The 14,841-nt window shown below is 34.5% G+C and overlaps 1 protein-coding gene across 4 annotated transcripts in view; it reads right to left on the reverse strand.

Moving 5' to 3' along the window:
- SNTG1 (syntrophin gamma 1) overlaps positions 1–14,841 on the reverse strand; it is a 791,929-nt gene that overhangs the window by 37,758 nt on the left and 739,330 nt on the right. Inside the window, exon 17 of one of the 4 annotated variants that reach the window (XM_041768511.1) lies at positions 11,927–11,991. The exons of the other annotated variants lie outside the window; for them this stretch is intronic. Within the exon in view, the coding sequence (XP_041624445.1) occupies positions 11,944–11,991 (48 nt within the window). The 3' untranslated portion in view covers positions 11,927–11,943. Of the gene's footprint in view, positions 1–11,926; positions 11,992–14,841 lie in introns of those variants that run through there. 4 annotated transcript variants of the gene reach the window in all.

The raw sequence follows: 14,841 nt of genomic DNA on the forward strand, positions 1-14,841 counted from the left end.
AGACTTAGAAGTAACAAAAAATTATATAGTCATAGGTACAAGTAATGTATATTTACCAAAATGTAAAGAAAAGCAATAAACTTAGTGGCATGTAGGATATACGGTATAGTGTAAGGAAAATTCTAAACATATAATAAATAAAAAGGCAAATAATATTATGCAGAAGTCATTCCAAAAAATGGAAAAACAAATATTATTTTAATAAATATATGTTCAATTTTACTAGAAATAGAGTGTAATAATAAAATGACTTAGCTTTCTCCAAATATTTAGTAAAGATAACTGAAATGATAATAACTAAAGCTAGCAATTTGTTATGTTGAAACAAATATTGCATAAAATTGCTAGCAACAGTGTAAATTCTTTAGGATAATAATTTTAATATGTATTTTAAGCCCTTCAAATATTCATATTATTTGATTGAGAAATTCCATTTCTAAAAGTTAACTGTAAAGAAATAGGATGTATGAAAAACAAAGGAAAGGGTTAAACACATTGTTAGTAAATATCAAAAATGGAAATTCTGAACATTTTGCTTAAAATAATGTTCATAAGAGTCATATATTTACATAGAAAAATGCAAATAATATAATGGTAAGGAAGAACTTAAGGTCATGAAATTAGATGAGATACCCATGTTAAAACAAAGTAGCTTGCAAAAGGCTGGAGGGAAAATGCAAAATATAGCATCTTATGTAGCTCAGGGCCTGACATTAACCTACTCTGTGGTTTTGAAAAAAAAAAAAACTTTATTTTTAGCTTGCTTAGCTATATAATGAAAGGCTTTGACATTCTCAAATTATAATTAAAAATTTGAGACAATATTTCATATTTAGTCATTACAGTGTAAAACTGGAATTTATCATTTCAACTAGATGACTTTTCAAGGGATAAAAAGACTTAAAAACTCACTAATTTAAGTAAAGAGTGACAACAAACTTACTCTGGCTAAAGAAGGCATATTATAGACATATGAAGGAGGTTTGGAAACTGTTTGGAATATGGAGCATCAATCCTTGGCTGTGAGTGGAATACTTCAAAGACAATAAAGTAGTTAATGAATCTAATAATGATTGACTTAAAGATTTGTCAGTTAAGAGGTAATGATACAAAATTAATATAATAACAACTTTGGTGACAGATGGTAGCTAGATTTATCAAGGTAATCACAGCCTAATGTACATGAATGTCGTATGCCTAAAACTAATATAATATTGTAGGTCAACTGCACTTAAACAACAATAAAAAACAATAGAAAAGGTAAATCAGTAGCAAAATAAAGCATGCATTTAACATACTTATCATTGTACCTGGAAATAGTATTCAATAGATGTTTATAAGTCTTAAAACAAACAAAAGTAACACAGTAAACGAGAAAGAGTTAGAACAGGCTTGATAAACTGTATGAATTGGTAATTCTCACAGAAATTCATTAAGGACAATTTGGAAGAATCTGAATCTGAAAGTATTACCAGCAAAAGTCTCACAGGTCTAAAAAGGGGCTTAGTTCAAGAACTCTTCAGCAATTCTATTTCTTAATCCAATATTTTGTTTTATAATTCCATATATACATATGGAATGAGATGAGGGTAATTATAAAGATTACCTCCTCCCTGATCACCTATTTTTGGTGCACTCTTCCCCATACACTGACCTAGTTTCTATTACTAGTAAGATATTAAGATCTTTTTCCCTATTATATGGCATATATCTCAGAAAAGGTAATGAATTTTTTTGACAACATAGTGAAATAAAAATAAATCCTGATCATAGCACTATAAGTACTAGGATGTAACCAAATGTTAGACCTTATAAGCCACATGACCTTGGGCGAGATTCTTAATTAATTAGAGTCTGAGTATATCCTTTTGTAAATTAGAAGTAGTGATACTTGACTATCCTACTTTAAAGTGTTACTGTGAAAATGGATGAGATGGTGATGTTCATGAAATTGCTTTGTAAATAGTAGGGTTTTTTTTTTTCCCATATTAGTTAAAATTAACTTAGTAGTTTTTCCAATAGACCAGTAGAATGTGGCAAATTCTGATGTGAGAAGGCCCCGGAACACAAGTAGCAATAATAGTGATAATTCTGGGAGAATATGGAAGTAGATATGAGAACTTTCAGAAGACAAAGACTGTCTTCTTGACCTGTCTGTAGTCTTCTATGAAAAAAAAAAAAAGAAACTTATATTCAGCTTTAAAATTAAAATTTTATTTTATCTTAAACATAAGTCATCAAATACATTGGATTTTGAGGAAGCAAGTCCCAGTAAATGTCATAATGATTTCTCATTGCTATAAATGGTATATATTGCATAGACTCCTGATTCTACATTATACCAGATCTAGAAAATCTCCTCCCTCTCCATCTGCTCTATGATTTCCTTGTGTTTCTTCCTTTTTTTCTGCATAAAGTTTTAGCATATAATGCTCCTAAATTCAGCGCAAAAAGGGTAGTGAGTAGTAGAAGAATAGAGTAGAAATAGGGGAAAAAGAAAGAATTTTTGATTGTAAGTGTCGAGACGCTTTCATTTATTTATTTGTTTGTTTGTTTAAGACATATGTTAAATATATTTATATTTATTTATTTATTCATTCATTCATTTATTTATTTAAAGATTTTGTTTATTTATTCAAGAGAGACAGAGATAGAGAGAGAGAGAGAGAGAGAGGCAGAGACACAGGTAGAGGGAGAAGCAGGCTCCATGCAGGGAGCCTGAGGTGGGACTCAATCCAGGATCTCCAGAATCATGCCCTTGGCTGGAGGCAGCGCTAAACCACTGAGCCACCTGGACTACCCCTTATTCATTTATTTAAACCTTTAATGACAGTATTTTTTGTCATGTTGCTTAATGCGTCCATCCAACTGTGCCCCTTCAGTATGTGATTAGCCTTCTCCATGGATCCACACTCAACAGAGAAAACCAAGTTTGTCTTTCACCACCCTCCTTTCCAGAGTCCTGATACATTGAAGTACTGGCTGATATGGGAATATCACACCAGAATATTTTCCTGGTCAGCACAAATGGAACATGCAGGGTCCTTGCTAATAAAGTTAAGTGCACTTGGACAAGGAGTGCTAAAGACAGCTTCTTTCTTCAGGTGTCACGAGGTGAGGAGGTAAGTACTCATTATTTCCATGTTCATGAGCTGGCTGATATACCAGAATGCATAGTGCAATGTGTCTCCTGGTATCTGAGAAGAATAAAATTGTCAGGAAATTTGTTCGAGGGGTCATTGGGAAACAGGAAACTCTAGATTGTATATACATGAAAGATGCATAGGAAAAAGAGGTTAAGTGGGAGTTCTGTGGGGTTTTTAGACACCAATTTGAACAGATAGAGGTCTTATTTACTGTATGACTGAAATTCTTCCCTCAACTCATTTTGTAGCTGGTCCCTTCTCACCATCTAGGTCCCACGAGAACTACCAAGGTTTCAAAGAGCCTTTTCCTTTCAAAGTATTAAAAGACCTTCTAAGGTCTTCAGTTTCTCAATACCTTGTTCATTTTCTCCCCAGATAACTGTAGTCTGTGATCATCCTGTTCTCTCTTTACTGTAATGAAAGCTTCAAGTCTATAAGTAGTTGGTCTAACTAGCTCATTCTTTAACAGAGTAGCTGGTATACAGTTGACACAATGAACCTAACTTTTGTGAAATATATGCATTAAGACAGAGTAAATATTAAAAAAGAAAATTCCTTCTCATTCCTTTTATTATGTGGTTGTCATGTTATTGGAGAGGTGGGGAAAACATACTAAAATGAGAATTTCATTTAAAAAAACATAAAATTTCCAACCTTAGAACAGGCAGCACTCGAACGACCAGCAGGCAATAATTTCTCTGGATTTGGCAAGCCTGTGGTCTCTATCTTCTCTAGATAATTTTAACGAAAGGGATCTGTTTGGGGTTGGAAAATTCTTGCCACCAGTAATAAACTTAATTTGTTGAACTTGATGGAGATCAAGTACAAAATGAGTAAGAAAAAGAAAAGAAAAGAAAACAAAATTAAAAAAAAACTACTAATAATATATAAAGACATTTCTGAACATTTTTAAAATGTGGAATTTGATCCAAAGACTTCATTATAAATAATCACAGACTGATTTTCACTTGCCCAAGTCTTTCCATGGATGGAGCATGCTTCTACTTGCTCCTGGAGAAAAAGGAGGTCAAACATGGTCAAATACATGGTGAGGTTCATGATACATGGTGAGGTCAAATACATGGTGAGGTCAATACATGGTGAGGTTCATTAGCACAATAAAGTCTGCGGACATTTTTAGAAATGAAACTCATCTAACTGACTTTAACCAGGTAGTTTTTCCCACGGAACACATTTCAAAAAATAATAAAAATTGCACTATAAAATATTTAACGCAACAAGGTATCTGAAATATCGTGTTGATTTATTAAAATGTCTGTTTGATAATCAAAATCAGTGTTTAACTCAACATGTTTTTTGATTATATGGAATGATAAATATAAAATGAATGTGGCATTTTGAACATGCATTAAATATCTTTAAGTGTAGGCACATAAAAGCTGCAAGTTTTGATACATTTGAAGAAAGAACAGCACAGTGAATCACAGCATTTTCAATACTGTAGTGATAAATTCATTGAAGATCGCCAAAACAAAAATAGGCAGTAAGAAAATATATAGGTAAAACTTATTGACCAAAGTGTTCTCTCAATTAAAGATTATGACCAAAAGTGTGCAAAGCAATTATTTTCCTCTGACCTACACTTTATAATTAATACATTTTATTTTAAACAATACAATACAGGCAAACATAAATGCTAAGAAAAAACCTTGGTTCAATGCCATTTGGGGTTTATAATTTAAGGTCATCGTTCTTAAACCAGAGAATAATCCTTATAAAATGTGCTTACAAATGATGATTGAAGATGAAATGTTGAACTATTACTAAGCAGAGTATCTCATACGAAGATAATGAGGCACGTAGCATTAAGTCATATGATGGGTGAACACATGTACAGATCTTAAGTAATTTAAAAATACTTTGCTTAGTGCCTGGGAATATTCTGTGTGTCTGTTGTCCGTCAATGGACATCTTATTACAATGAACATAGCATTGCTCTACGTAGGCCCTTTCATGCCTGCAAGAATGATGCAACAGCCAGAGTATTTCCATTTTCCAGATAATACAATTAAAGAAACAGCATATCCATTCATAATATTTCACAGCTATTAAGTGGAAATCAAATCTAACTACATCATTCTCCATGGTTCATACTCCCGCTTTTATCCCAAGCTGCATCTTTGATTTGCTAGAATTCTTTACCCAACTAAATAAAAATCACAGACCCATTTGCTGAGCATGATCAGTAATAAATGAACTTTCATTGCAAATGCCTGATTCCTTTCTTAAAATAGAGGAAAGACCTAGAGTCCCATTGAGTGTAGGACACTAAACCAAGGAAGGTAATTTGTTGATTTTTCTCAGATAGTGTATTCTGAGTCATTGTTTCTTCTTTATAATACTTTGCTAGTTTAACATTTTCCCCCTCCAAGTCAAAAGCTTTGCATAAGGTATTCATTTGTTTAAGACCAATTGCTAGAATTGACTTAAAATTTGGAAACTTAGTGATTGAGAGAACATTCTACATTTGTGTAATCCCTCAAAAAACAGGATTCAAAGCTGAATATAATTAAACAACTCAGGTTAGTGAATGAATTCATGTTTGCATAACATCAAGAATGTCTTAGATGCAGACTATTCAAAAGTATAATTCATTAATTACATATAAATGGAAAATGAAGATATGCAAATGATAATGAAAAACTGGCCTATTGAACAAAAAGAGACAAAACAGTCTCAAAAACAAACTTTCTCAGTTTTCTTCTTCCACTGTTTGCCAGCTTCAATTTTGTCATGCCCCACAGAAAAATTTCTCTTAAAAAACAAAAAAGAAAACAACCTCTACATAAGAAGGTAATATAAGCATCATGTCATCTAACTTATGAGTAATAGACGTAGGATATTTTACAACACAGAGGGAAAAACACTCTTTCTTATAGAAAGAATAATCTATATGTATTACAAGGTATTGCATAGATCATGTTAACAATTACAACAAACAATGTTTTGAAGCCAGGGTCTATTTTCACTCTTCCCATAACACCAAACACCTGGTACTTGGCATTTAATTCATGTTGGCCTAGCAATAACCACAAATACATTTTTTTTTCCCTTGCAAATTGCCTTGATGGATCTTCTAGGGAAGCAGTAAATCAAACCTTCCATTCAGCCGTATTTTCATTTTGCATCATGCTACGACTTTGGCAAGAAGCCCAAGCATACATATCACCTCTTGCCTTCCTTCTGTCCACCCTCCCACACCTTTTTTAGTATTCTAAAAGTGAATCTTTTTCCTTCTCTTTTTTTGTGGATGAGTTAGGGGTCCTATTTGGTGGAAAACCAGAAGAAATGTTCTCTTTAAACCTATTTTTCTTAACATATCTTTATACTTCTCATCTGTTCTTCATTCGTGTAAAATTCATCCAAATTAAATGTCTTTGGGCCTAATTGCATTTTTACTTCAGTTCTATACTAATTTTTAAGTCTTTAAGTTTGAACAGTGATGAACAGAGAGATAAAAACAGCAATATCGAAAGATCACAGAATTAGATGAAAGCTTATGGCTTTCATTTATTTCTTTAGGTGGTATTATATTCATCAATATATTCATTACTGGCCATTGAGTTAATTCTGTCTTTGAACTGTGCTTGAGTCTGGATCAGAGATTAGAGTTAATACCTCCACCAGACTTAATTGTAATATATTATGAGAAGTGCTGTGCTGGGCTATGCCTACAATTTTGTCATCAAAGAAGAGACATGTAAATCAGATGGGTGAAAGAAGGCTTTTTGGATGAAGATTTGCACTCATAGATGAATGTTAACTGTGGGAGTATTATGTCTAAAACCCTGGAACATGGAACATGGCTGAGTCATCAAACATTGCAGAAATATAGGAGATAATGCTAAATTGCAGACAGAAACCAGAACATAAAAGGCTTTTATATATGCTTACAAATACTGTCTTAAAGGCAGTAGGGAGCCACTAAAGTAATTTAACTAGAGAAACTGAAGACATGGCTGAATTTACATTTTAGAAGTATCATTAACCCAGCAATGTCGTGAAAGATGGACCATAGAGGGATGCAACTCTATGTCTTTATAATGCTTTGGCTTCTTGGCGCAGTATCTGAAAGTACCCAGTTCCAGATCTGTCTTTTTCACTAAACTGTAGACTTCCTTAGCTGCAATTTCTAGTGCATATCAGTGGTCAAGGCATAGTTAATGCATAAAGAGTGTGTGCAATAAATAAATCAAAAAGGACTATTTAGATAATACCGCAAAAATTCAAATGAGAAGGGATTACCCAAGTTAGCTAGCAAACATCTTCCAGATTTATTTAGAAGGAATTGTTGAGGAAGAGACAGGAGTATAGAAGACAATTCTTTTAATGACTAAGATAGGAATGCAAAGGACTCAGACCAAAATGGACAACAAAATTCAGTGCTGGACACAATGTGTTGAGATGTTTTTAACATGTAACCTTAGAGAGCAAGATGCTTATCTGAGCTGCAGTTAACAAAACAGAAATTCATTATCATCAGGCCAGCTCCTAAATTAAAGATTGGCCGGAACAGCCCAAACTCAGAATTATCTATCAAATATATCTCATTTAAACTTATTCCCTTGAATGGACTGTACATATAGGGATCGATGTATATATATTTCCATCTCCTAGATGGAATATTCAAAGAGGAGTATACAAACTTTCACTTTAAGAATTTACTTGGAAGAATAGAACTAAAAAAAAATTTAAAAACCAGAAAAAGTATTTTAAAACTCAGACTTTGTGGGTTATTTTGTAATAGCTTGAGGTCATCAATTTAGTAAGTTGATGTACACTGAGTACTTATTTTAATCATATCTACATAAAATTTTTCCAAAAAATAATCACAGTGTATGTGAGAAAGGATGTACTAACATGTTTCCAAATGCTACTGGACATGGTATAGCTATTTGTCATTATTAACATACTAATTTTATTTTGAGAACCTTATATGTCACATACATAATATGAAAGGGCAAGAAAATTTGGTTTTCTTGGTATGAATTTCTCAAATCCTTAGGGCTTTGTTTTTGTTTTGTTTATTGTTGTTGCTTTTTTTGTGGCAACATGATAGAATTCAGCCATACTTTAGTTAATATTTCCAATCCTCTATACAAATGAACTCTTTTCTAGTTATTTTTTTTTTTTAACATATGCACACACAGTTGCCAGCTCAATGGATAGTAGCAGCTCTAGAGAGTAAAAGAAGGGTGTTTCCAGGGGATCCCTGGGTGGCTCAGCGGTTTAGCGCCTGCTTTCGGCTCAGGGCATGATCCTGGAGTCCAGGAATTGAGTCCTGCATCAGGCTCCCTGCATGGAGCCTGCTTCTCCCTCTGCCTGTGTCTCTGCCTCTCTCTCTCTCTCTGTGTCTCTTATGAATAAATAAATAAAATATTAAAAAAATAAAAAGAAAAAGAAAGAAAGGAGTTTCCTGAGAGGCTACATCCAAGGTAATGTGTCTGTGCAATGTTATAAGACTTTACAGTTTCATCTCCTACAGGTTGCTACGCTGGCAGAAATGAAGCAGGTTATTACAGAACTGCTTAATTAATACATAAGTATCTGCATATCTTTATTTTGAGACAGCACCATTCTTCACATTAACTAATTTGATTTCTAATATTTAATTTAGAACTTTATTGGCATGGACCAATCATTTATTTTTTTTCTCCCTGAGTATAAAAAAAAATCCCAAAATTCAAATAAATTTTTATTTGTAGGAATTGATAGTTTACTTTTTTAAAAATAATTGTATTGAGTTTTTAATTTTAATCCCTATAGTTTACTTTTTTTTAAGATTTATTTACTTATTTATTCAGAGAGAGCGAGAGAGAGGCAGAGACACAGGCAGAGGGAGAAGCAGGCTCCATGCAGGGAGCCCAACGTGGGACCCTGGTCTCCAGGATCATACCCTGGGCTGCAGGCGGCACTAAACCGCTGCGCCACTGGGGCTGCCCCCTATAGTTTACTTTTGATTCAAATGTCAAACTCATCACGTGGGAAACTATTGCCTTCATTAAATTAGCAACATAATGAATTACCTTGGGATGCATACTCTTTCTTTTTTTGCATTGAAACTTTTTGGTTTAGGTAAAAGGGCCATACAATAGTGCAAGCAGTTGAAGAGTCTGTACTACTCAAGGTTAGAGAGGGCATATGTAAGCTTAATGCTTAAATGGATATACGTAGGATGGGATGTATGGAAGATCGTCCCTAGAGCCTAAATGGTATTTACCTGATGAATTTATAATAATTTCCTATCTCAGTTGACTGGTGAATAAAGCTTGCCTGCCAGAAATTTGTCTGTGTTAGAGACCAAGAAGTCTCTCAAGATAAAAGTCATTCTGAGATGAGTAAAAGCAGTTACACAGTATTGCATGGTACAGGGAAAAGCTGTTCGGAACTACACCTTGGCATTTTAAGTTCCCAATATACATTGTCTGTTTACCGTATCTGAATCCCGTGGTGTATCACAGGACACTGGAGTGTGTTTTTCCAAGAAATGTAGAAAAGTCACTTAACCCATAGCACCAGAAAAGAAAGTATCCTTCTCATTTTTACACTGAACATAGTAACCACACAGTGACTTCTCCATGGCTACTTTCATGAAAATAATCCAACAGAGGTCCTGCAAATCCACGCCTTTGCCAGTGTATTTCTTTTTTTCCCTACACAGTTGCTCGGGTGAGAAGCTTCAGTGCTATAGTTAGCTCTACCCTCTCTCTCTAAGCACTACGGACAGTGCATCCTTATTATGACTCGATTCCCCCTGCTGTGCATCCTCAAAGCCTACTGTGATAATCCCCACTCTTCTTCTCCAAAGCATTCTCCACAAGGGCCTTGGAGTCATTATGCATCATATTACTGAAATAAAATCTGTTGGTGGATTTCCATGGCCCTTGGCACTAGGGGAATTTCATCCCCAATCTGCATCCTCCCTGTACCCAGGCCTATTGCAGTGTAACTTTGAGGTGCTCTCCTGTGGTCTTTATCTTTGGTTGTGGCCTTGCGCTGTCACCAGTTCCAGCCACAGAGGCTAAAGAAGATTTGCCTATTAAGGCTTGTTCTCTTTTGCCTTTGTCATGCACAGGAAAAGGATGTGCCAGGACTAATGTCCCAGTTCTGAGAAGAATGAGGAACTAGAGGTGAGTCAAATCACAATGCTTGAAGGAACCATCCAAACTGCAGAACCACAAAGGAGCCCTATACAGATCAGTAATCTGATCCCATAGTTGTGAAAACAAGCAAACATTTGCTGCTGTGAGACACTGAGTGTGGCCATTGTGTGTTACAGGGTAATTTTGTGGCCACAGCTCACCAAGGGGACTGCCAAATCTTTACGGTGAAGACCAAGGCTCCTTATTATTTGGTGCCTTACCCCTTTTGACCACTGCATCCCCTTTCTCCTGCTCCTGCCACACTGAAGCTGTCAGTCAAATCACATCTCAGGGTCTCTACATCTGCCTCCGTTGTGTGGCTTGTTAGCACTCATGACTTGCCTGTTTTCAGGTGAAATGTAATTTTCTCCGAGTGCCATCAATAGGTCCTTACCCTACCTTATATGCCTCTGAGCCACCCTGAATCCCCTCTGCTGAAAGCCATTAAGCTTATGACTACTTGCTTAATGTCTGTCTTCTCCACCAGGTGCCATGAAAACAGACCTTCATGAAAGCAGAGACTCGCAAGAACTGGGATGTAGTGGATATATGTGTTGACTGATTCATTCAAAATTCTAGAAAACACAGTGCCACCGTGACATTTTGAGAATGGCAGCACAATAGTGAGATGGTGCTGGTGCTGGTGCCCTGCAGTGGGCAGAACTACCCAAGCAGTGTGGGAGAAATATAAGTACCCACCTCACTGTGCTACACTCTCCATATACTTTTTATTTAAATTTTACAATAATCCTAATGGGAAGATGTCCTTTGCATATCTGTTTTAGAGGTGAGGAAAGTAGGATACAGCAGCTATGAGATTTGCAAAGGTCCTGCGGGTGTTAAGGATGAAAGGGACTCATTGATGAATTCAAGAGAATTTGAAATACAAAGAAAATGTGATGGATTCCTGGGATTAGATAAAAAGATAAGGTCTGTGGTTGAGATAAAACCCACTGAAAGACGGGCTGGTCAGAAATAATGCTTAAGGACTTCAGAATCCATATTTGACAATTTACTATGTTTTTATCTTTCAAAAATCTATCTCATTTAATTTTAGAATATTGCTGCAAGATAGACACACACAACTATTATTATTTTCATTTACTATGTGATAGTTACAGAGGTTAATACATTGTATCAGCAAAAAATTTCATAAAAACCAAAAGTGATGATTGAAGGAGAGACAATCTAAAATACAGTGAGAAAAGTTTTAAGGCAGAGATTTTTAACAATGAAAAAAATTAATCCAGAGAAAATAAAATATATCGAAAGCCTCAGAAAGGAATTAAAATTTAAAATTTTAAAAGGGTGAGGAAGAGGAGAAAAAAGAAAATGGAAAAAGTATATAAAGCATACTAGGCAAAGAATTTTTGACTCTTACCTGTTTTCGTTCTTTATATACTTTTAATTATAAATATAGGCAATAAAGTATGTGTTAGTTCCCACATTACTTTATCCTGTCTTTATATTACAAGAAATAAATGAAAAACCCGGGATTTTATTATTGTGCTGCATCTGGCTAATATACTGCTGGCATGAAAACTTGGGTTAATATCTCTCTTTTGAACATTTCCTTTAGGGCTATCTTTTAAATGCTTGAGGGTTAAAAAAAATTTACCTGATGGATTGTTTCCCTAAATGTCTGAGTTTGTTTTGCAATAAATGCAATGTTCTTCATTCTCCTAAAAGCAAAGAAGAAATAATTTCTCTGAAGAAGAATGTAAAAATTCCATGAAATAGAATTTGATGTCTTTGTCCATGTTTGGGGGCTGTAAGTTACACAATTGGGGAAGCAAAATGATTGAAAGATAGTATAAAAAGAAAAAAATGCTAAGGTTTATATGAATATTGTAATTACATAATAGCATATATATATATATATTTCAGATTTCTACTCATGGAGGAGACATTTCAAGAAAACATTCATTTTAATAATTTCAAGCTTTCCTTTTGGGCTTTTAATATCTACCTTTGATATGAAATAGTTGAAATATTAGAGAAAAACTGCATAAACAGAAAAAAATAAAGGTTTAATTCTATTTTGAGAGGTTTGACCCATAGAATTCATATTATAGTTATAATTATATAAATGCATTTTAGAAAAAGTCAAACATATAATGAAATGTGTGTGTGTGTAAATGAAGACCATATATCTTTAGGAGAAACAATACCTCAAAGGGCCTTAAAATTAGTGACCTTCAAATTATCCAGTATATATCAAAGACTCTTGAAAATGAAAAGTGTAATTAGAGATCATTTCCACTTCCTTTCAAATATTACCATGAAACACTGTAGAAACCAGAGTGTACTTAAAGGTATAAAGGGATTATGGAGATTAAGATACTTCAGGAATTAATAAATTAACAATGAATTTAATTCTGAAGCACGATTCTTCGGGAAGAGAAAGTCCTCTAATTTTATACAGAACATTTCTAAACCAAGAAGGACGTGATTTCAATTCGGGTGACATTGTCTTTTACTGCCCAGAATTTAAGTTCCTAAAATGTAGGTCACCAGGCATACATGGGAGTCTTATAAATTTCCTCCAGACAATGTTTTCAAACTATAATAAAGTTAGTAATGAGTACAAGAAGGAAATATAAAATCATTATAGTAGCTTTAAAAATATGACAGAGCTGATCCACTAGAATGTCACTGGGTAGTAGATGTCCGGGGGGGGCCAATTTTGCAAATTCAGAACCCGACTTTGCCCGGGTTTTCTCCATCTCAGTCATCTGCTGTTCTGTTGGGTTTGTGCTGCCAAACACATTTCTGATCATTTCCTTCCTAGGTCTCAAACCCTTCAAAGGTTCTTCTATTCTTAGGATCAAATGCAAATTCCTTACTAGGTTCCCTTTCATAATCTGGCTTTTTGGCTGCCCACAAACTTGATCTCTCATCTTGTCTGATCTCAAATTCAATATTTTTCCTTACTTACAGATATTTGTCTGGATAATCTTACCTTTCATATTTCAATTTCCAGGAAGCCTTCCTTGAGGACCCAAGATTGGTGTGTGTGTGTGTGTGTGTGTGTGTGTGTGTGTATTTATATCCCTACTGTGTCTTTCAATAAAAAGCAAATATCAGTAACTATATATTAACAAATGTTACTGCTGAAGTCTCTGTTTTTATAGGGAATCTCTTAATAGATATAAGTAATTAATACATATATGCATGTTTTTTTTTACATATGTGCATGTTTAAAGGGATATAATGACAATGAATCTCCTTTTGGCTATGGGAATCATTAGTACTGCAATATCATACTTTGACATATTAATAAGAAAACCTATTCTAATGCTCAAAAGTCTACATTTTAATAAGGATGAAGATTACAAAGAATAAGCTGAGCTGTTCTCTACGGCAACAAACTTCTATGAGGGAATCTTGCCAACAACACTAAGGTAAACAGAAGAATGTATAGCCTCTTGCTATGCTGCCAATGTAAAGTGAAGTATGGGAAATACAGTGCTATTAATGTGTCTTGTACTGTCTGGAAAATACAGAGAAATGGTTTTCCCTGCAGAGTTTCAGGCACAAGGGACAAGTAACAAGAACTAGCTTGACATTCTCAGACCTCACTGCTTCAAAACTTGTAGCAGTCTAGTGTAAACTAAGGTCATGATGACTCTCTTCCCTACCATGAGAGTCTCTGATATGGTCTTCTAATTTAATTTTTCCTTATTGCTTATTTTATTTTTAAAAATATCTTGTACAAAATGATAAATATGTTTTTTTTTTTTTATATCGAGGCAGCAATTCTCCCCTTTGTCAAGGTACTGATGGTGCAGAACTTGCTTTAAATCGAGCTCAATTAACTACTCCATACACCATCCTCCCCTTTCTTGGAATCTGTACTTTATCATAAGACCTTGGGTTTGCTTCCAGTCACTTCAAAGCTGGAGGACCTGATCAAGATGCAGTGCAGACAGACAAAATGTGAACAGCTAAAGGGTATCCTTGTATGGCTTCTATGGCCTTCCCAAAACCAAACATTTAAAAAATCTGCTGGACATATATTCTTAAGGATTCTTTCCACATGCACACCAAGTAGAGAAAATAACTTAATATTACTTAATTGTTTTGATAAAATATTGGAACAAAACATGTTTTAATTTATATATAACAATTATAGCATTTTTTTTTTTATTTAAAAATAACTTTTGGGCTCATTCCATGGAGTGAGGCCACCTTCTTGCAGTAAGACCAGCTCAGTGGTTTGCCCAGTACTCTTCTGGTGTTTGTCTGGTGTCCTGACATCATTATTAATAGTTCCCTATTATTGTGCAAGTGTCACAGTTTCAGCGATGAATACTCTGTTCATCATAAGCAGACAAAGTCTTTCCCTCCTTCCCAATTCTCAGATGGCCTCGAAGTTAGGAACTTCTAATAACAATCAGAAAATAGGAAGATGGTGATTACCACTCCCCAAGGCCTTTGTTTTTTTTTTTCTGCATCAAGCTTGTAGTGACTAAAATCTCATTCTTGCTAAATGATATGCCCTAGATGACACTATAACAATTTGCTTAGGG

Source organism: Vulpes lagopus, chromosome 9, assembly GCF_018345385.1.
Source record: "Vulpes lagopus strain Blue_001 chromosome 9, ASM1834538v1, whole genome shotgun sequence".
In the NCBI taxonomy this organism is placed as follows: Eukaryota; Metazoa; Chordata; class Mammalia; order Carnivora; family Canidae; genus Vulpes; species Vulpes lagopus.